This window comes from Scophthalmus maximus, chromosome 4 (genome assembly GCF_022379125.1).
Source record: "Scophthalmus maximus strain ysfricsl-2021 chromosome 4, ASM2237912v1, whole genome shotgun sequence".
Taxonomy (NCBI): domain Eukaryota; kingdom Metazoa; phylum Chordata; class Actinopteri; order Pleuronectiformes; family Scophthalmidae; genus Scophthalmus; species Scophthalmus maximus.
The window spans coordinates 10,077,501-10,098,406 of NC_061518.1; the positions used below are offsets into that span (position 1 = coordinate 10,077,501).

The window sequence follows — 20,906 nt, forward strand, 5'->3', positions numbered from 1 at the left end:
GATGCAATGGCAGCGTGAATGAAGCTTGGCGTGGGGAGAGCTGAACGATGCCCAAAGGTGGGGGTTCTAAAACCCCCCAGCTGGACCACTTCCCACTCAACACCGACATGGTGGAAAAGCAGGGTGGGAAGAAGGTAAGACTGAGAACACGCACACACACAACACCCACTAATCAAATGCTTGTATACAGAATAAAAACCTAGTTTCCTTTTTATCCGGGAGCCCGACATATCTGATAAAAATTATAAAACCCTGGAAGGCCTTGCAGACCGGACAGAACGTTGATAAGATTGGTTCAGGAATGATGGGAAGACCATTCTTTAACTGGGTGGCCTCGGTACATGACCTACGATGGAAAGTATCTGCCGCCTTAAGTGTCTTTCAACATTATACTGGGTGCAATATTTTTCATATATTACCACTAGAAAGTCCAGCTTCTGGTGGAAGGTTCAACAACAATTATTCTAAAGCAAACCTATGTAACCAAACCTAAACCTGACTTAGGCCTCTCATCTACAACAAAGATGCTATCTGTTAGCTGGCAGACGCATCAGTAGATATTTTCTGTATTGAAACACAATATGAATTCATTCTTCCCTTAGCATCACCTCAAGGCTGTTTTTTTAAGATGATGCACACAACAGTTGATTGTCAGAGTCAGACGCGTTCACAACAGCAGGAACATGTCCAGAACATGCCGTGGCGTTTGGGTACAGCATGCACGAGGTGGGACACGATATTTCTCAATTTAATTCAAGTGTATTCGTATGGCGATAAACAGGGCAGCTGTGGCTCAGGACGTAGTCGTTCGTCCACCAACCCGAAGGTTGGCGGTTCGATCCCAGCTTCCGCCAGTACACATGCTGTTGTGTCCTTGGCTAAGATGCTTAACCCTAACTTGCCTCTGACGGCTCTTCCGACAGACAAATGTGCGGTAAATAGCAGCACTGTATTAATGGGTGAATGTGACTTTCCTGTAAAGCGTTTTGAGTGATCATAACATACATTATCTCAAGGCACCTTAGATGGTGAGGTCGAGACCTCACTATATTACGGAGAAACTCAACTGTTCCCACAATCAGCAAGCACTTGGCGACTGTGCCAAGTGCTGCTGGGGAAAGCAGTTTTTGTTGACAGTCATCAACACAACCACTCTCTCACCCTGAATGTTCCAGGGGTCTTTTTGACGTGGGCTCACGCATTCGCTGGGGGGCTCGCTAGAAAAGATTAGGAAAATGTCCAGAGCAACATTTGCTGACCTTTCTCACATACAGCCCCTCTGGAAAAGTTCAGGAAAATGCCCAGACTTCAGTGCATGTCTGAAAGCAGCTTAAGTCGTGGCCAGTGTGGTTAACCAGCTAAGTTCTAGAGCCTCCGTAATTAACTCAACATCATCACTATTGGTTATTGATGAATAGTGATTATCAAAATACCTGGGTACCAAGAACAACCTGGATGTTGTCTTTCTTATATTGCTTACAGTTTATCAGTGCTTTTTTTATCAGTCTTTCATGGGATGTATCAACCATTGACTGATGACCGCCTGAAGGCAAATCCCTTGTGTTTAAATTTAATTCACATATCCCAACTTTTCCAAGGCCACCTTATGACGCATTCTCACAATGCACTATTGCATAATGGATTGTTGGATATTGATAAACAGTGTGAGTGTCCTTGTAATTCAGGAAAAAACTGACTGACTGGATTTCTCAGCCACTTTCTGAAGCACCTATAGCCACATTGGCAGGTTAAGACATATCCAGTCTTGAAATCTTAGGAAGGAAGCGTGTCCTTAATTTGACACAGGTACAGTCATGTTGTTTGCAGTGAGACAAAGTGTAAGGCGCAGCTTGATGATGTCACGGTGTGTGCCAACTGTGAAGCTACAGGCAGCAGCGCAAAGAGGCGGCGAGGTGCAGCTCATGCAGGCATGAATTTACAGCCCTCTGCAAAGGATTGCATCAGACTCTGGCATGGAGGGAGGGAGGGAGGGAGGGAGGAAAGAGCACAGGGGTGGGTGGAAAACTGAGCGAGATGAAAAGAGCAGGCATTGCTAGGAGACCACCAAACAGGATGTCTTGTGAAGGCATAGCCGAGGAAAGGCTCAGTGTCAGAGCTTTCTTAAAATGTAATTTTAGCAAAATAAACGACCCAGTATAACCCTGAACGCAAGATTTTTAGGGATTTGACCATTTTCAACTAATGTCATTTACTGCCCTAATATGTTTTTTCTTCCTCTGAAGTAAGCACTTCCTCTCATCTCCGTCACCCCATTTAGATGTATTTTAGCTTTTGCACATGCCAGATGTGTGCAACACGCTTTTGTGTGAATTGTGGCTTCCCTTTGTGTAGGTGAGCAGTGGTACAGAGAGAGAGAGCGAGAGGGAGATCGGCTAACTGTAGCTGACACTGTTTGTCTCTACTGTACCATGACATCATAGTCTTATGACTGGGGCAGGGCAGGGGGAGGAGTTGAGAGAGTCGACACATAATGGAAAACCTGCCCTGAGGATAGAAAGAGAGGAGGAGGGAACAGAAGGTAGAACCGAGAGATCGAAAGAAATAAAGTGAGCCCGTGTTCTTTACAACTGACCCGCTCCTGCATCTCCATTATGAGGCCTTAAAGCCCCCGTACATGAAGCTTTATGATTCAGCTTGTCTTGACCTTGCACCTAAATTGTTTGGTACCCTTACAGGCTTCGTGGCCATTTCTTAACGATCGAGCAAATTGGCAATAAATATATGAATATATCAAGGATTTGCGATGGACTGAATTCATTGCTGTTGGAAATTCCCCTTGCACTGTGAACTTAATGGTGTAAAGTTTATTTCCTGTAGAGTGTCAACTGCTTTGTGCAAACACAGTCAACTTGGGGCGAGAAAACTAGCCTTAAGTATTGTTTACTCAATTCAAGTTGGATGCTTTTAGTTCACACGTAACCAAAAATGTAATTGTAAAAGGCATAATAACCATCCTATCATTAGTCCTGCGTTCCTGGCACAATGCAAATTCTGTGGTTAATAATGAGTGCATCAATTCCTGTGGTGCGTGGAAAATATACAAAGCTGTTTGTCTGTGTTTGGGCTTAAGACCTTTTAAATGTACGGGTGTAGATCACTGTTGTACAGTAGGCTGACTCCGTGGTGCCCCATGCTACTGCCATATTTACTCCCATTGAGAATGTGAATTGTGAATGTTTTTGTTCCCATTTTCTTGCCATTTTATTTTAGTGATACAGGCTGTTGTGCAATGTTTCATCACAAAATTCTTTGTTTGTTTATTCCTTTTTAATACACCCTCCTAGTTACATAAAGTTTGACATTACAATTAGTAAACAGTTCAAATTAGTTTGATGCAAATAGTTTTGCAACTTTACAACTTGTTTCTTCATTGTGTTTTGGACTCTGTGACTCTGGCTACATTTTTCAGGGATTCTTCTCCTCTGTCATTCATTAAAACCGCTGACTTGTGTCTGCAAGTTTGTTTTGTTTGTTTTGCTCCATGGTTAACTGGCTCCTCAGTCTCTCAAGTCCAATCTCGAGTTGAAGATTCAAATGCGTTTCAATTTTTATATTATTGGACAATTTGAAGATTTCACTTTGACCTCTATGACATACATTTTATATATATACATTTGACCAGTCAGTTAATTAATTATTACAAAGATATTGACAATAGATTAGTTGTGAATTGCAAATGTACAGGAAACGATTATACACAACTCCAGACATCTTTTCAGTTCAACTGTTGTAAAGCTGCATGTCAGGATAGGCAAGTTATTCTCACTATCATGTCCCAGCACAACAAAGAAACCCATTGAACAAACACATAAGTATTTACATCTGTTGATAGCACTTACAGTTGGGCTTGTGATTGTTTCCAGCAGCTGTAGACCACAGAGCTGAGTCGGCGTCAGCATAGCCTCCTCTCCCTGTGCCTGGCTCTTTGTGCTGTGGCCAGGGAGCCAGGAATGTAGGAGGAAACTCCATTGAAAAGTTTAGCTTTTTTGCGAAGCCCATAATGGAAAGAAGAGTCGGGGCAGAGTGCAGCACTTAATACAGGAGCAGGCTGCAGGATCCCCAGATAGGTTAAACGTGGCTGTCTGTCTCGGCCTGCCAATGTCTCATTTGGACTTCTTGTACTTTCTATTCAGAAAACAAGTACATTTTATTTTTTTTATTCTCATCAAAAGCTCTTTTACCTCTGAACCATGGTGCTTATAGTCTTCTTCATGCTCTGATTGTTCTCTTTCACAGGATAAAGTGTTGTCAAACAAGACGCCAAAATTGGATCGCAGTGATGGGGTCAAAGAGATGAAAGAAAAGGCCCCTAAAAGGAAGCTGCCCTTTACTGCTGGAGCTAATGGAGACCAGAAAGATTCTGACTCAGGTAAGAGAATATTTGGATGCACCTTTGACACCTCCACCTCCATGTGACATGGGAATCAAAAAGGAATGGGGGTTATTGCATCACATCCTCAAGCTGGCAGGAAGTAGTCAGCCATGCTGTGTAGTAGGGGGGTTGGGCTTTAAAGAGTGAAAGGGCTCTCAGCTCTAGCTTCAAGTCATCTGTGTCTGAGGCGGACCCCAGGAGTTTGCTCCTGCAATCACAGACGGAAGGGAGAAGAGGACCACACAAAATCATGATCCAATTAAGAGGGGATTTGTATAACGTACAGGCCTGACCAGGTCTGGATCTGGTAAGGCTCCGGCTTTGTGTTTTCTTTAATTAGGGAGAGAAGGACTACTGCTCATGCTTGTTTGACTTTGGGCTTTAAGGGTTCAGGATTTAGTTTGTTGATAATGGTCCAACTCAGAGGCTTTGGTAACAGCCTCCATCATCAGCATTGGCTGAGTCGCTACATTGGTTAATGTTGAGCGATTAGACTTGGAAAAAGCCTTTCTACTCCAGGCAGGAGTGGAAAGCTGAAAGAGCGTGCGCTGCACCAGATGACAGTTTTGGTTTGGGGTCAAGTTTAGTGAAATTGGGCATGTGCTTTGTGGAGATGTGGGTTCGCTGAATGGGTGAAATGTTTGATTGAGAAGCTCTAACTGGCGTCTTCATTTCTTCTTTGATTGGTCTGCTTGAATTCTTTCAGTGTTTTGTCCCAGTCGTTGCCTTTTTTCGTGTTTACACTTGTGTTGCATGATTATTTAGTGTGCTGTTTCTTCAAGAGGAATGTATGATTGTTGATTATCATTATTTTTATTTTATTCTCTTCAACTGGTTTCCTATTATTTACCTGTTGGCTTTCTCAGGCCTCTTCTTGTAGCTTCACCAGGAGAGAGAGGGAAACTCCACCCCCCTCAGTAAAGGGGGGGGGAGGTGTGAACTCTCCACTCAGGAACAAAAGCAGGACGGTCTGTTGATATGCTAATAGATAGATCTGTTATTGGAGTGGTCTCTCAGCCTTTGACTCTCAACTTCCTGCAACATATTCTGAACAGAAATCTCTTCTAATTGTTTTTTTTACAAACTACAGAAGTCCGGAAGTGTCCAGGGCTCGTGCCGTTGTAGTCCTTGAAGTTTATTGAGGATGGATCGCATTACTTAATTATCTTAGCTTTACACTTGGTTCCTCTGTATCTGTGCTCTAGTTGGGACTGATGTGTCTCCTACCTTTCTCCACTGATTTGTTCCTCATATATCCGCGGTTGCCTTTCAAGTTCTGACCCTGCTGGGTCAGTGTCTAGCTGCTCTGCTAAATGTAACACCTCTGACACATCACAGCACCCCGCCTCCCCCTTCTCACTACTTTACCCCTCTCACTACATGCTCTCCATTGGCCTGGGGCTTTAACTGTTCAAGATTAACAGTGACCATGTATACAGTCCGTGGCTGCAACTAAGTAATCTCTTGGAAAAACGTCGGCATTTAATTTATCAGACTGTTATGGAAAATAAGTCTGCTTAAGTTCATATGAATTTAGACCAACGCATTTTTTTAATCAGCCGGTTTTCTGTTCTGACATGTTAATATTTTAGATTTGTGGTTGCTTCATAACTACCAGGCAAAAAGTGAAGGAGAAAATATAGAATCAAGTGATTGTCTTGGTTTAAAAGCAGCCATGCATTATATTAAGACACCGCAGGCAGATTTCCTACTGTGTCGCCCGCAAATCCAATCCAATCAGTTTCCATCATGTTTGGCTTTGTTTTGTGTGCTTTTGTAGATGTGTTGGAAGTTGTCTTCAGATGAAAACCAAAGGAGAGATAAACTCCAGCCTGAGCTCGGCTGATTTTAAATGTATTGTTATGGTTTAATGGCATAAGAGGCCTTTGCAGTGATGCTGATGTTGTTTGTATGCATTGCTATCAACTCAGCTTCTAATTAGAATGCACGTGGAAGGTGGCTGATTTGTGTTTACAAAATATTACAGGCGCCTACACGCACACTCGAGAAGGGACGGGAGTATGCATCGACTGTACGTCTCTGGGTGGCACACAGTGAATCATTCGAGATTAAGTTAATCGCATTCCTCCAAACTTCCATTCTCCCCTTTCACAGAATCGCCAAGCCTCCCTTGACCTCCTCACGAAGAGCGCTCGAAAGCAGCATTCTTCCCTCCTGAGGTCATCCTCCTCCTGCTCTTCTTTCCCCTCATCCTCCTCACCACCGCTGTCCACAACAGCAGTCAGACTTGACGATGGCAGAACAGTCTCGTCGGCTCACGACTACGCCCACACTTATAAGGGTTATTATGAAAATGCTGTTTACCGGGGAAAGCAACCAGCAGTTTCAGGTTTTGACTGCATGAAAACAAAAGGAAACCTACCAAATATTTTTTTCTTTCCCTTACTCGTCTTTTAGTTTGCAAACAACAACATTTTGAAATAGAGCCACCATTAATAAGTAGCGAGACACATGCAGCGCCGTTGCCCTCCGTGATCCCTTCAAACCATTTGATGGTGCTGTATCGAGTCAGTCATCTATCAGTCTAAGATGTTTATGTCAGACAGTGGTTTCTTTGTGGTTACCTAAAGTGAAAAGACAAATTTTACATTACATTACAGGCATTTAAATTGAGCATTCTGAAAGCCCTTTTACGCAAACCGGAAACGGGCTCCGTTGTGGTTCGCACACCGAAATTTGAACCGCTCGGAGCGTTTGGACCAAATGAAACAGGTTCAACGCTGGTGCCGAAAATAGAAGGCTCTTCAGTGTGGGCGTGCCGCTGTCGATGCAAGGCTTTTGTTTGTTTTGTTTTTTTAACGTACCATTCGTCTTGCACGAAAGAATGTTTTATTTCTTCTCATCGTGAGAACTTGGTCCTCGCTGCTTGCTGGTGATCCATGCCATTCCTGTTTACCTTTACTCGTCCGTCTTCTGTGGTGACGCGTCCACAATAACAGTGGTTCTGCCCAAAACTGGTGGAAACGCAGGGCGGTAAACGGAAACCGGTTCAAGAACCAGTTACCTGTTGTTGCAAAAGGGCTGTCAGCTGAGGTGAATGAAAGCCAGTCGTCAACATTACCAATGCACTGCAACATACTATCACAGAGCAGGCCTACATCATACTTTCCAGACGTGAAAACTGTCTTAAATAAAAACGCTGCTTGGTGTGAAGATGCCCACTTTGACTATACAGAAGGCTCAAACTTAAACCGCCCCAAACTTTTGCCCCCGTTCTGTTGCATGGCCTCGGTGCTGCGTTCGTGTCTCTGAAGCTTTTCCCTTGATGTGCTCGAACCGCCTATCAGTCGTAACTGCAGCCATACCGTCCCCATTGGGTGGTTTTGTGTGTTCGTTTGTTTTTTGTCAGCCCAGCAGTTGATGGTCAGGTTTTGTGAACGTGTGAGCTGAGCCATGTAGACCGCTCTGCAAAAGGAGACAGCGGTGTGCACAGATATTCAACCCACACGTGTCTCCCCCCCTCCCCCCCTTGACAGTTTATAACACACAGAGATTTGTCTTTCTGTCTCCAAGACTCACTCTGAATAAAACCAGAAGACAGAAGCTGTGCACTCGCCGCCTAACTGATTCAAGCAATGTGTAACACGTGTGCCAGCTGGACAGAGAGGACACACAGAGCACTGTACACCACAATGCGTTCATTACATACATTTGTGAGTATCTCTCGCTCGATACAAAGCATTGACAAAACATCCTGTTGGCCATTTCCTGCCTCTTCTCTCTTCACTTCCTGTTTATGCAACTTTTACGAGTCCCCAAACAGACTTTTTTCAGTCTGACGTGCTTCGGTCAGACGTACCTGGTAGGACTGGTTAGAGCGGCTCGTCTTGTTGCCGAGTGTTTCGGCAGTGTTTCGGCTTACTGAACCACACAATCCCCTTTGTTTTGGCGTCAGCTAACACTGAAGGATTGTCTGCCTGCCATATCCCAATCTTAAGTCTATTGTGAATTGACGTTTATGTTTGATGTGGTCCCCTCCCACAGTTCAGGTAGGCAGTCTATTCATGGGGTGACCCTCCCGCACTAGCTTGCATTCCTTTTTTTAAAATTCTCCCTTTCTCTTATCTTGTTCGTCAAGTTTCTTGCAGTGAGGAGAGTAAGGTTTCAATCCTGTCTGTAAGCCGAGCAATATCATTTTACCGAGACACACAAAGGCCCCAGCAGCGTTCCCCAAATAGACGAGCGACAGAAAGATACGTTCTATGGGAGCAGGCGCACAACGTTGTGTAATTGTTCATTTGTGTAATGCATTAATCCACTCGTGATGTCTATTTCTTCGGCTCGCGTGCTGATAAATAATGGACAGATGTGTGTGTTAGTTGAGTTGTGCTAAATGAAACTGATTCAGATCCTTGTCTTTCCTTACCTTCTCAGAATTATAAATCAAACACAAACTCTATAAAAGCAAAGTCTTACCCCTTTCATGTGGACCAACATTTCTATTTGTGTTTTCCAACGACAAATTTCTTATTTAAAATCATACAATTTTATACAGGCCGGGTTAAAAAAATCACAAACAGCTCCATATGGGTTTTGTGCCATGATCTATGTCGGAGATTACCGGGCCAGTTGCTCTCACTGATGCTGAATCCTGTATTCGAGAGTTTGGCCATGTGTGTTGTTCCGTAGCAGTCCTCTGCATGTGTGCATCCGGGTAATGACTGCCTTCCTGGTTCCCCATCTTGTAAACATAGTATGGAAAGGCGAGCGTTGCACTTTCTCTGTTATGCTGCTCAAAAAACATGTTTGGGCTGCTTCTGTGGTTCCCGCTGTTAAAGTCTTAGCAGGAGGAATGTGTCTAAATGGCAAATGCTTCGGAGAACGTGAGAGTGTATCAAAGAGGGGTGGGGGCACATTAGCTGTAAGTGTTCGCAGATGTTAGTGAAAGTTCATCAGCTCTGTACTTGTGACTGGAAAAATATTTTCCTGGAAATCTTTAAGCCACCGGAAGCGCCAGCCGCCATGCTTCCTCCTGGACTTATTTACTCGTGTTTTTGTGGCCTTGAGCAACGAGGCCAGACTTGGAATGAGAAACGGGTCCCACAGAAATCCTGCTCTGACTTATCCATTGTTCTGCCGGTTTACATGCACATTTGAATTTGCTGTTATTCTCATTGTATTTTGAGTCTGTATTGTTGATCGTGCTTTTCTTGCAGTGAGCTGTGGGAATTGTTTCCCCTCCCTGATGAAGTGTTACAGTCCTATGTAGCTTTACCCTCCATGAGGGTCATCAAATGGTATGTTGCCACTGAAAATAATTGCTGGGTGTGTCTATGTGGAGCAGCTGCTTTTGTCCAGTAGCACCATGTCTCCAGTAAGCCTGGCAGGCAGGCAGGCATGTGGTGACCTTGGCAAGGCCATGTTGAGTTGAAATGTACACCAGATATTTCATAATAACTGTGGTTCTGCCAAGTCACACCCTCTTCCCTCTCTCCTCGATTTGGGCTGATTGGCTCGGAGACAGACATAAACACACGGCCTGCTGGCCCCTCCCTTCCTCAGGGGCAGCTGGGTAATAACACTAAAGTCACCCCCTCCTACCACCAAACCCCTCACACACTGGACTACATACGCAGTATGTAGCATGTGTGCATATTTTTTTGAATACATTTTTTTATAGATATCAGGTTGTTTAGATGGTTGGAAAGTTTTTGCAGTGGAAATTCTAAAAGTGTGAGTTGGAAAGGGAAAATAAGCAGTTCAAGGACACGTACACATTTTAAATTAGTTTGACTAGTGATATATTTAAAGTCCTTTTGAAACTTGTCCTACCAGTGAAAGATTGTCAGCTATAGAAAATGTCTTTGTTTAGTTGTGGTAATGCGTTTTAGTTGTCACAACAAGAGAGAAGTTCATCCGTCCATTCGCTCTACCACTTATTCTTTGAGGGTCAGGGGGCTGAAGCCAATCCCAACTGACATCGGGTGAGAGGTCAGGTAAACCAGGTCGCCAGTCTCTCACAGAGCTGACGGGCGGTTTTCAGACGTGAACACTGGAAAATTTCCATTAAATTTGGTCCGAGATTGTCCGAGTCAGACGCAAACTCACCAGCAGGAAGATTTCCGGAACATTCTGTGGCGTCTGGTAGAGCATGCAGGAGGCAGGACATGATCATTCCGATCAGTGTTTAATTCTCACATTCACACCTACAGACAATGTCCTCAATGAATAAATACACAACGATATTGAATGTCTTTTGTGGGTTTAATAATGATAATAATAACACACCTCTTAGTCTACTCTTTCATATGGTTTAGTAATCTAGCATGTGTGCATGAATGAACCTAAAGTGTATATGCACTCCATTAAAACTAACTTTGCTTCTCTCTGCTTTTTTCCCCCCTTTGCTTCGTTACAGAGAAACCAGGTCCAGAGCGGAAGCGCATTAAAAAGGAGCCCACCAACACCCGGAAGGCGGGCTTGCCGTTTGGGATGGGGATGCCAGGGATCCGGGCCGGGTACCCCCTCTCTGAGCGGCAGCAGGTGGCCTTGCTCATGCAAATGACAGCTGAGGAGTCCGTCAACAGTCCAGGTGCGTGCTTATCATGGAGGCCACGTCCTGTGTGGACAGGTGGCAGACAGGGAAAGAAGACTGTGCGTGTGTCTGTGTGTGTCTGTGTGTGTGTGTTGAGCACGTTACCTGCTTTTTTTTCTGCCTCTGGAGAGGACCAGTCTCTTAATTTGAATGTAGTTACACAAGCCAATCCACATTAATTCTCATTAGGCCTATGCTGTCAGTGAAAGTGGTTGTTTTGTCTCGGCTGCTGTAATAGTCATGTATTGGTTCATCAACAGAAGTGGAATTATTTTTCTAAAATACAGCATGGGGCCTGCAAGGAAATGAAACTCAACCACCCCGGTTGGTATTGCGTTAGTCTGGAACTAATGGTGCAATCTCACAATCTGAGACGAATTGCAGCCAGACATCTAGATGCCTTCAAGGATTTGGTTTTTGTTAATTAGTTGTGTATCATATCTGCTGTTAGATGTTAGATCTGCAGTTATTCATTAAATTTACAACCTCCTTATACCTCTTTAGATGGTACATTAATTTCTGTTAGACAAGCACATTTTTATTATTTGTATTGTCGCATAATTGTACTTTCTTACTGTTACTGTTGACATTTGAGATAGAATTAGGTTGGTTAGGATCAATGCATGACCACTTTTATTTATATGTTAATTCCCTTGTTGCATGCCTGCTGGCATGCGCATGGTTTAAGTGAGTGTGCTTCAAATATCATTTGGGGCAATAGCTATGCAAACTCAATAATGTAAATGTGATTAAGTCTTGGGTTTAATCTTGTAAATGTGATGAAATGAGCTCAATTGAAGTAGGTCCAACTACTCAGCTGAAGACTGTTAGAGTCAGAGTGCCCCCTTCTGGCTGAAAAGTGTACAAATAAATGGTTATTCATCGAAGTCAGCAAAAAAAGCAAACTCTTTAAAAAATGTGCCATACAAAACTGTTCCTAGTGTTGAAATGAAGTGTCCATCTCCTACCAACAGACACAACACCAAAGCATCAGTCACAGTCCAGTCTGGGTCAGAAGGGAACGCCAAACTCTGCATCTAAAACCAAAGACAAAGTGAATAAACGTAATGAGAGAGGAGAGACTCGGCTGCACAGAGCAGCAATCCGTGGAGAGGTACGCCGCATCAAGGAGCTCATCAGCGAGGGAGCTGATGTGAATGTAAAAGACTTTGCAGGTGAGAAGCTCTTTTTAGAGACTGTTCATTACTTTGTAAGTAGAGCAATACTGTATGTATCCATTCATATATTGCGTACATTTCTCACACAGCTATTCTTTTTTTGTTTAGGCTGGACTGCATTGCATGAAGCGTGCAATAGGGGGTACTATGATGTGGCCAAGCAGCTGCTGGCAGCCGGGGCAGAGGTCAACACCAAGGGTCTGGATGATGACACCCCTTTACACGATGCATCCAACAATGGACATTTCAAGGTAAAAGAAAAAAGAAAAAAAGCATAGTCGGTAAAATCAGATCATATCTGAAGTCACTCAACGCTATTACCAAAGTAGTAAAGCACAAAATAACATTTTCAAGTTTTCTCGAAAGACAGCTTCTAGATGTGACATTTCTGTCTGTAAAACTTATTTATAGATCATGCATACGATCAAATAATAAATGTGAAGTTGGTGCATTAACTTTGTGTCACCTCTTAAATTGAAATGGGATATTATTTACAAATTTTCTTTTACCTGTTTCAGGTGGTTAAGCTCCTTTTACGGTATGGAGGAGACCCACGTCAAAGCAACAGGAGAGGTGAAACGGCGTTGAAGGTTGCCAACTCTCCAACTATGCTGAATTTATTGCTGGGGAAAGGCACTTACACTTCAAGTGAAGAAAGTTCATCAGGTACGGAATAACATAACCTTGAGTCACCTAATTACATGATAGTTACAAGTTATGTAAGTTATTTATGTAGATGGTGTAAGTGTTAAATTGTGTGTTGATTGTGCCTCTTTTGACTTCACACAGAATCTTCAGAGGAGGAAGACGCCCCTTCATTTGCCCCCTCCAGCTCTGTCGAAGGCAATAACACAGACTCAGAGTTTGAGAAGGGCCTGAAGTTGAAAGGGAAAACCGCAGACCCTCCTAAATCTGCTGTCACACCTGTCAAAGATGAATATGAATTTGATGAGGATGATGAGGAGGAACGTGTCCCACCCGTGGACGATAAACACCTTTTGAAAAAAGACTTCCGTAAGGACCCTATCACCAAGGCCAACAGCTTCCTCTCCGTACCCAAGATGGAGGTCAAAACCTATTCCAAAAGTAACACGCTCACACCAAAGAAAACTGTCAGGCGGATCATCTCTGACAGCAACAGTTCAGATGAGGACGACAGGACGTTATGTTTCACGCCTGCGCCTACACCACGGCAACAAGCCCAGCAAACTAATGCCAAGGCTAGAGACTCTGGCAGCATGAGCTCTAAACAGCAGAAAGACAAGAATAAAGTCAAAAAGAAGCGGAAGAAGGAGAGTAAAAATAATGTCAGTAAAGAAGTCAGGTTTGGTAAAGTCAATGACAAATTTTGTACGTCTGATTCTGACTGTGGAGATATGGACAGTGAGGATGACAAGGGCTCAAATAGTATAAAGGACTCCTCTGCAGCGAGTGTGAAAGAATCCCCTGGCTTTAACGCATCCTCCTCTTCCCATGGTAACTTGAACTCTCAGAAACAAGCCCCGTCATTAGCAGAACAGCATCCAAAGCAGTGGAGGACAGACGGATGGAAGACGGTGTCATCTCCTACATGGTCAGACGTCAGTTCTCTCTCAGATTCAGTCCGAACAAGACTGTCCAGTGAGTCTGACTACTCCTCTGCTGATTCCAGTGTAGAGTCAATAAAACAGGTCAAGAGGAAAGCACAGGAGAGCAAAAAGAAGAATAACAATGTGCACAGTAATACAGTCGACAAGAAGAATTCTGAACTCTACAAAAACTCCAATACAGACAGTGCGGTCTCCAAAACCGATGTAGATGGCAAAGTGCTGAAAAAGCATAAAGTGAAGCACAAGCACAAAAATAAGGAAAAGGACAAAGCTCCTAGTCTAGTGCTCAATCAAGACATGAATGAGAAATTTGTCAAGAGCTATTCCTTTGATTATGATGATTCAAGGCAGAAGTCCCTAATTGTCGAGTCAGAGTCACCTGCCGAGAGCAAAGTCAAGTTATCCAAACACGACCATTCGAAAAAGGAGGACAGGCTTTTGAAAAATAAGTCTGAGGATAAGGATTGGTCATCTGGTAAAGACCTGCATAGAACAGCAAAGGAAGAGAAGAATAAGAAAGCAAAGGACTCCACCAAGGACAAGACGAATAAGGAGGAGAGGGAGAAGCCTGTGAAATCTGACAAGGACAGAAATGTCAAAGAGAAGGAGAAGCCCAAGGAGGATAAGCAAAAAGCTCACAAAGAGGAGAAGAAGAAAAAGTTCAAGGAGAAGTCCTCCTCAAAGGCAGACAGGAAAAGTGAACAGAAGGATGAAAAGCATCTTAAGGTGGACAAGGAGAAAAACACCAAGGAGGAAAAAGACAAATGTAAAAAAGACAAAGCACAGAAGGAGGATTCTGCGTATGAAGGCTATGATGTCAACAACCGCTTCCTCAACCTGGAGGACACAAAGCTCAGTGCCTCAGATGACCATCATGACCGATGGGGCTCCGAGATGTCCTCTGACTCCTCCCTCTCTGGAGATGACAGTTGGGATGCTCCTATCAAAGAGTACAAGGAATACAAAGCCAACAACTCTGTTAAGCTAATTGTTGAGACTGTTAAGGAAGAGACCAGGCGGAAAGAAAACAAAGTCAAGGACAAGAAATCAGATCACAGTGAGAAAAGATCCGAGAAAGAAGTCACTTCCAGAAAGAAAGACAAAGACTCCTCTGAGAAGACAAATGAAAAGAAAAAAGACTGGTCAGAAAAACAGAAGTTAAACCCGAGTCACTCAGTTGAAAAGGAAAAGAAGAGGAAAGAGTCCACAGACATAGTCAAAAAAGACAAGGATTCTCTAGACAACAGTCGAGACCGTAAAGACTCATATGAGTCCACAAAGGAGAGAAAGGAAATCAAAATCAAACAGGAATCTATAAGAGATGACTATGGCAATGATACTTTCTTCAAAGACATTGATGCCGGCAAATCATGTGATATCAGAGAAAGAAACCACTCTGGAAAGGAGAAAGAAAAGAAGGGCGAGGGAACAGACAAGCGAGAAAAGACAAAAGCCGACAAGCACAAAGAGAAGACAAAAGACAGGGGCGCCGATCAGGAGAAGGAGAAGAGTGAGAAAAGCTCCACAGAAAAACCTGCCAAGGAAAAGGATGCAGACAGGGGCACCAAAGACAAGAAGGAGGGAGCCAAAGACAAACACAAAGAGTCTCATGGCAAAGACAAAGATCGGAAGATTTCTTCGGAACAGACCAAGGAGAAGAAAGAAAAGGCCTCTCTAGACAAACATGCTGAGAGGGAGAAAGATTTCTTGGACCTCAAGAAAGAGGAAAGAAAAACTGAGAAAATCAGAGAGAAAACATGGTACAAGATCGCTGACATATTCACTGATGAAAGTGATGACGACGAGGACAGCTACAATGGCGGCGTGCTCGTGTCTGACTCCATCAGAAAAGACTCCACACCTGATCAGGATGACCTGGATCACTTCCCTTCAGAAAAAGTGAGAAAATCTTCTGTAGAAGCTAAACACAACACGGAAAAGGCAAAAGACAAAGACCACAAAGAAAAGAAGAAGGAAAAGACCACATTTGACACAGGTAAAGAGAGAAAGGGCTCCCTGGAGAAACACAACAAAGACAAGAAGGACTGTGTAGATGCAAAACATAAGGAAAGAAAAGACAGAATGTCAATTGACTCAAATCAAGAGAAGAAAACCAAACAGAAGCTGCTGGACAAAAGGGACACCAGTGAGGAAAAGACAAAAAGCAAATATAAAGACAAGCTGGACCATTCTAAGGAAAGGAAACCCTCAAAAGGCAGTGGTGAAAACGAAAAGTCCCTCTTAGAAAAATTGGAGGAGGAAGCTATGAATGACTATAAGGATGACTCCAATGACAAGAATAGTGAAATCTCTTCAGATAGTTTCACTGACAGAGGTCACGAGCCAATCCTCACCAGCTACTATGACTCCATCAGTCTGGCTGATGTGTGTGAGGACCGGAGAGACTCCCTGTCCATATCTACACCCCAGGACAAGTTCAGAGAGAAAGAAAGGCATCGACATTCCTCTTCATCTTCTTCCAAGAAAAGCCACGACAAGGAGAAAGAAAAGGTCAAGAAGGAAAAGGGAGACAAACGTGACAAGACGGAGGACATCCGAGAGTCCTACAGCCGCAGAGAGAGCCTACCTTTTGAGAAAGAGCCCATGCCTCTAGAAGCAGACCCTTACACATTCCCATTTGGAGGTAAAGGAGACGGAGAGGATGACTTTGAGAAAACATTGGAATTTGAAAAGGAGATGTCCAAAAAGGACAAAGACAAAGCAACTGGGGTCATTAGTGACAGAATGAAGGACAAAAAGAAAAAGGAGAAACACAAGGAAAAAATTAAGGAGGAAAAGAATAAGTACACCGATGGCTTTGGGTCATTTAAACACTCCAAAGAGGATGTAAAGTCAGGGTTGAAAGACAGCCCACATCTCACTGTTCTGAAAGACAGGTCAAAAGAAGACAGTCCTAAATTTGATCTGAAAAAAGACAGAAATCGGGATATATTGGACAAAGACAACAAAATGGACCACAGCAAATCCAAGGCTAAGGATGAAAATGAAAAGCTCACTCAGTCCAAAGACTCAGTACGGAAAGATAGTCGTCCACGTGAAAAGCTGTTGGTGGATGGTGATTATCAAATGACAAGTTTTGGTCAGATGTTGAGTCTGAAAGACCAGGAGATTGAAGAGCGCCACAAGAGACACAAAGAGAGGATGAAGCAGATGGAGAAACTGAGACCCAAGTCAGGGGATCCTAAGCTGAAGGACAAAACCAAGTCCACAGAAGAAGTACGGAAAAACCGCAATGAGCTATCATCAAAGAAATCCAACAGCCTGGAGTCTGGTCTTAAAGAGAAGAAGCTGAAGGATGTGGGTCTTCCAGCGCAAATGATGTCACCGGGCAGGAAGTTCCAGCCTTCGGACAGTCAAAACTCAAAGGACTGGTTGGGTGGCCACCAAATGAAGGAGCACCTCCCTGCTTCTCCCAGGCCAGATCAAAACAGGCCAACTGGTGTCCCCACTCCAACGTCTGTCATCTCCTGCCCAAGTTTCGAGGAAGTAATGCAGACTCCACGTACACCATCTTGTAGCGCAGAAGACTACCCTGACATTATGTTGGATGGCTTAGACTGTCAGAACTCATCAGCTATGACCATGTCAATGAATGCTTGCTCCCCATCCTTCTTTGAAAGGTATTCAAACATATTGATGTTTTCCATACTGACGTTTTACTATTGTGATCATTTAAATGTTTTGTACTTTCTTGTATGTGGCATATTTTCTTAATGTCTTCTCTTTCTGTTGTTCACCCAGCAGGTACAACTCCCAGAGTTTCCAGGAAGGCACTTGCCCTACTCCGGCAAAGAACCTCCAGCTTCCACTCGTCAGCCGCTCTGCGTCCTCAGACGTCCGCAGGCCTCTCGAGGATGAGTTCAAGGCTGAGGCTGACAAGTTCCTTCGACAGCAGAATGACCCAGAGGTTGACTTTGATCCGTCATCCTCCCAAACTCTAGAGGACAAATCGGCAGATAGGCTAGAGTGCCTGTCATCACCCTATTTCTCTCCAATGAGAATGTTGTCCCCTCGGCAGGAGCCGGCACATCTGTCGCCAGATGTGGCAGCACCAACTCTTACTGGCACTGAGGGTAATGAACACCTCCTTGAAAGTGTGTACAGTTTCTTGCCCAAACCTTCGACACCAGTTCACAGGCCAGACCCACAGGAGCCTTGCTTTGACATCGCTGCACCACCAACACCAGCTCCTACTGCTTTGCCACCCCTGGACATCGACGACATCTCTGAGCCTCACCATAGTGAACCTAACTTGGTCCTCTCAGATCTTCCTTCTGTTACAGAACAACAAGAGCAAGAAGAGGAGGATGAGGAAGAAGAAGATGAAGACGACGATGAAGAAGAAGAAGAAGAAGAAGAGGAGGACGAGGAGGAGGAAGAAGAAGGAGATATGGACGAAGGGGCCGATGGAGACCATTGTGCAGTGGAGGAGCCTGAGCAAACACAGGAGCCATGTTCCTTCTCCCCCCAGGTTGAGGATCCTCTGAGGAAGAGCTGGCCTGCAGAATCACCAGACCGGCAGGATCCAGAAGTCCACGAGCTCTCCCCAGCACACTCTGCCCCCAACCAAGGAGAGAACTGTTTTGATCACAACATGGGCTGGAACCCTGACATGGACCTCAAATCTCCCCACAGAACATATGGGGAAATAGAGGCTGCAGTCTCCAAAATAACCAGTCCTTACTCCCATTCAGACAGCGACATGCAGCACCTGTCTGGACACCCGTCGGTCACTCCCCCTTATGCGACCTGGAATAGGTGGCACAAAGAGGACCCAGAAGACTTTGATGAGCAGAAGGAGGCTGTGGCTGACATCCCCTCTCCAGAGAGGCGTGACTCGGCTATGGATGGGGAACCCAACTATCTGAACACCTCGTCCTCCTCCAACAGGCTAGAGTCTTTCTTCCAGGACTGCAAACCTAGCATGGAAGACAACCACCAGATTGACCCAGAGTCAACATGTGAAGAACCAGACAGCAGACAGAACACACACAGTTTCAGTGCTGCAAGTGAAGGCCACTTGGGTCCGGCGGTGGGCCCCGAGCCGGTGGTGCCCTGGGCAGATCCATTCTCAGCTGATGCGGATGACCTGGGACCGTTCTCTTTGCCTGAACTACCGCTACCAGACAAGTCCGAAGAAGCTGAGCCTCAAGACCCTGAACCAGCTGACCACAACAAAACTGTGCTGACCCACATTAGACATAGTATCACAGACAGAGAGGACCCAGACATAATGGAGGTGGACCTTCCAAACCTTGCTAAGACTTCGTGCCCTGCTGAAAACTTAAGTTTGGAAGAACCTACCAGACAAGATTTAGTTGTGCCGTCACCGCATGCCAACTTCCAGCAAGACTTGGACCTTGAGCCACAAAGTGTGCCAGTCGAGAGCTCTCTGTCTCTTTCGCAACAGCAGGAAAGAACGGAAACCTATGGCGGACCCCATGAGCCAGAGCCCAATATCTTGTATTCATCTGTGAAATCAGATGCCAGTCAGCAACATCACATACAGATCCACTCCCTCACTGAGTCGTTGCAGTTACCCCTGGATTCGGTGTCTGCTGTCAAGCCAGAGGTGAGACAGGAGGAGATGTCTGAGCCTGTAGCAGAATCTCCACCATGCAGTCCTCCTCCTCAGCCCCCAGTGGCAGTCAGCCTCTCTAGCACAGTTGATCTACCAGAGACTCAGGAGACAACACCACAGCTGACACCAGTAACCCTGACCACTGTGTCCACCATTGTAGATATCCCCAAGAAGGTGGATGAAATCCCTCAAAGGATTACCCGCAATCGCGCCAAGAACAATCCCTCTGCTGCTGCTGTCCCTTCTACCTCCAGCATAATAACCTCGTCTGTCACTGCCGCCCCTGTAACGACCAGTCCAGCAGCGAGCAACCTGATTCCCACAATAACCCCAACCCCCACCTCGGGCTCTTCCTTCTCAGCCCTGAAGAAAGACAAAGAATCTGTGCTTCATGTCTCCTCTACTGCATCTTATTCAACCCCAGCAGTTTCTGTACCCGCTTCTGTGACAACTGCATCAGTGGTTCTCAGCAAGACGACAAAAGTACGCCCCCTCCAGGTGGAGGAAGAGGAGTCTCAGACCCAACACCCGCGGAAGAGGAAGTTCTCACGTTCTGCTGGGCAGCAGGTCCAGGTCCAGCTGGTGAACACAGCAATGCAGCAGACCAGGGAAATGATTCAACAGACTCTGGCTGTAGTAGTCAATGCCATCAAGCTGGACGATATCGAGCCCTACCACAGTGACCGTTCAAACCCGTACTTTGAGTATCTGCAGATCAGGAAGAAGATCGAGGAAAAAAGGAAGATTCTGTGCTACATCACCCCACAGGCTCCACAGTGTTATGCTGAATATGTGACCTACACCGGCTCCTACCTGCTGGATGGCAAGCCCCTCAGCAAGCTTCACATCCCTGTGGTAAGTTAGCATTTCTTAACCTTTTCCCCTAATTGAAAAGATGTCAAGGAAGTGAATAGGTTTCAAACTGTTTTTAAACAATATCTGACCACAGGAACATTTCAGATTTTTGTCAGCTGTAGAGCGGTTTAAAAGACACGAGTGCTAACTGGGATTATTTCTTTCTAGACATAAATACTGTGTCTTACTGTTGAAAAGGTTTAAAAACAAAGCTAACGTTGTATTTGCTCATCAGATTGCACCACCTCCATCGCTGTCAGAACCTCTGAAGGAGCTCTTCAGACAACAGGAAGCAGTAAGAGGGAAGCTCAGGTTGCAGCACAGTATAGAACGGGTAAGGAATATACTGTTGTGACAAGACTGTGTGTACACATCTCCTTCTCTAGGATTATCCTCTATCCTTTATTCGCGTATTGCTTACTTCCTGTCCCTGTTTTCATACGTAAAGTAGACTTTCTATAAACCTCAACAACCAGCCTGTTGTCCCGATGTCCGACTTATTTGTAATATTAATTGTCTCTGTGTTGTGTCGACCGTTCACAGGAGAAGCTGATTGTTTCGTGTGAGCAGGAGGTTTTAAGGGTCCATTGCAGAGCAGCCAGGACAATAGCCAATCAGGCTGTGCCATTCAGCGCCTGCACCATGCTGTTGGACTCTGAAGTATACAATATGCCATCAGAGAGCCAGGTAGAAGTCAGTTATAATTGTTTTTACAGAGAGACAAAGACAAATA

At 44.7% G+C, this 20,906-nt stretch overlaps 1 protein-coding gene across 3 annotated transcripts in view; it reads left to right on the top strand.

Annotated features, from left to right (window-relative positions):
• The window catches only part of ankrd11 (ankyrin repeat domain 11), a 92,335-nt gene that overhangs the window by 66,549 nt on the left and 4,880 nt on the right, over window positions 1-20,906 (top strand). For 2 of the 3 annotated variants that reach the window (XM_035628390.2, XM_035628389.2), the window contains exons 3-12: window positions 1-134; window positions 4,258-4,390; window positions 10,773-10,946; window positions 11,924-12,124; window positions 12,236-12,378; window positions 12,646-12,793; window positions 12,917-17,357; window positions 17,479-20,173; window positions 20,409-20,507; window positions 20,717-20,860. The exon at window positions 1-134 is cut by the window's left edge and continues 12 nt beyond it. In XM_035628390.2, coding sequence (XP_035484283.1) covers window positions 48-134; window positions 4,258-4,390; window positions 10,773-10,946; window positions 11,924-12,124; window positions 12,236-12,378; window positions 12,646-12,793; window positions 12,917-17,357; window positions 17,479-20,173; window positions 20,409-20,507; window positions 20,717-20,860 — 8,265 coding nt within the window. In that variant the 5' untranslated portion in view covers window positions 1-47. The remainder of the gene's footprint in view (window positions 135-4,257; window positions 4,391-10,772; window positions 10,947-11,923; window positions 12,125-12,235; window positions 12,379-12,645; window positions 12,794-12,916; window positions 17,358-17,478; window positions 20,174-20,408; window positions 20,508-20,716; window positions 20,861-20,906) is intronic. The other variant, XM_035628391.2, reaches the window with a different exon arrangement.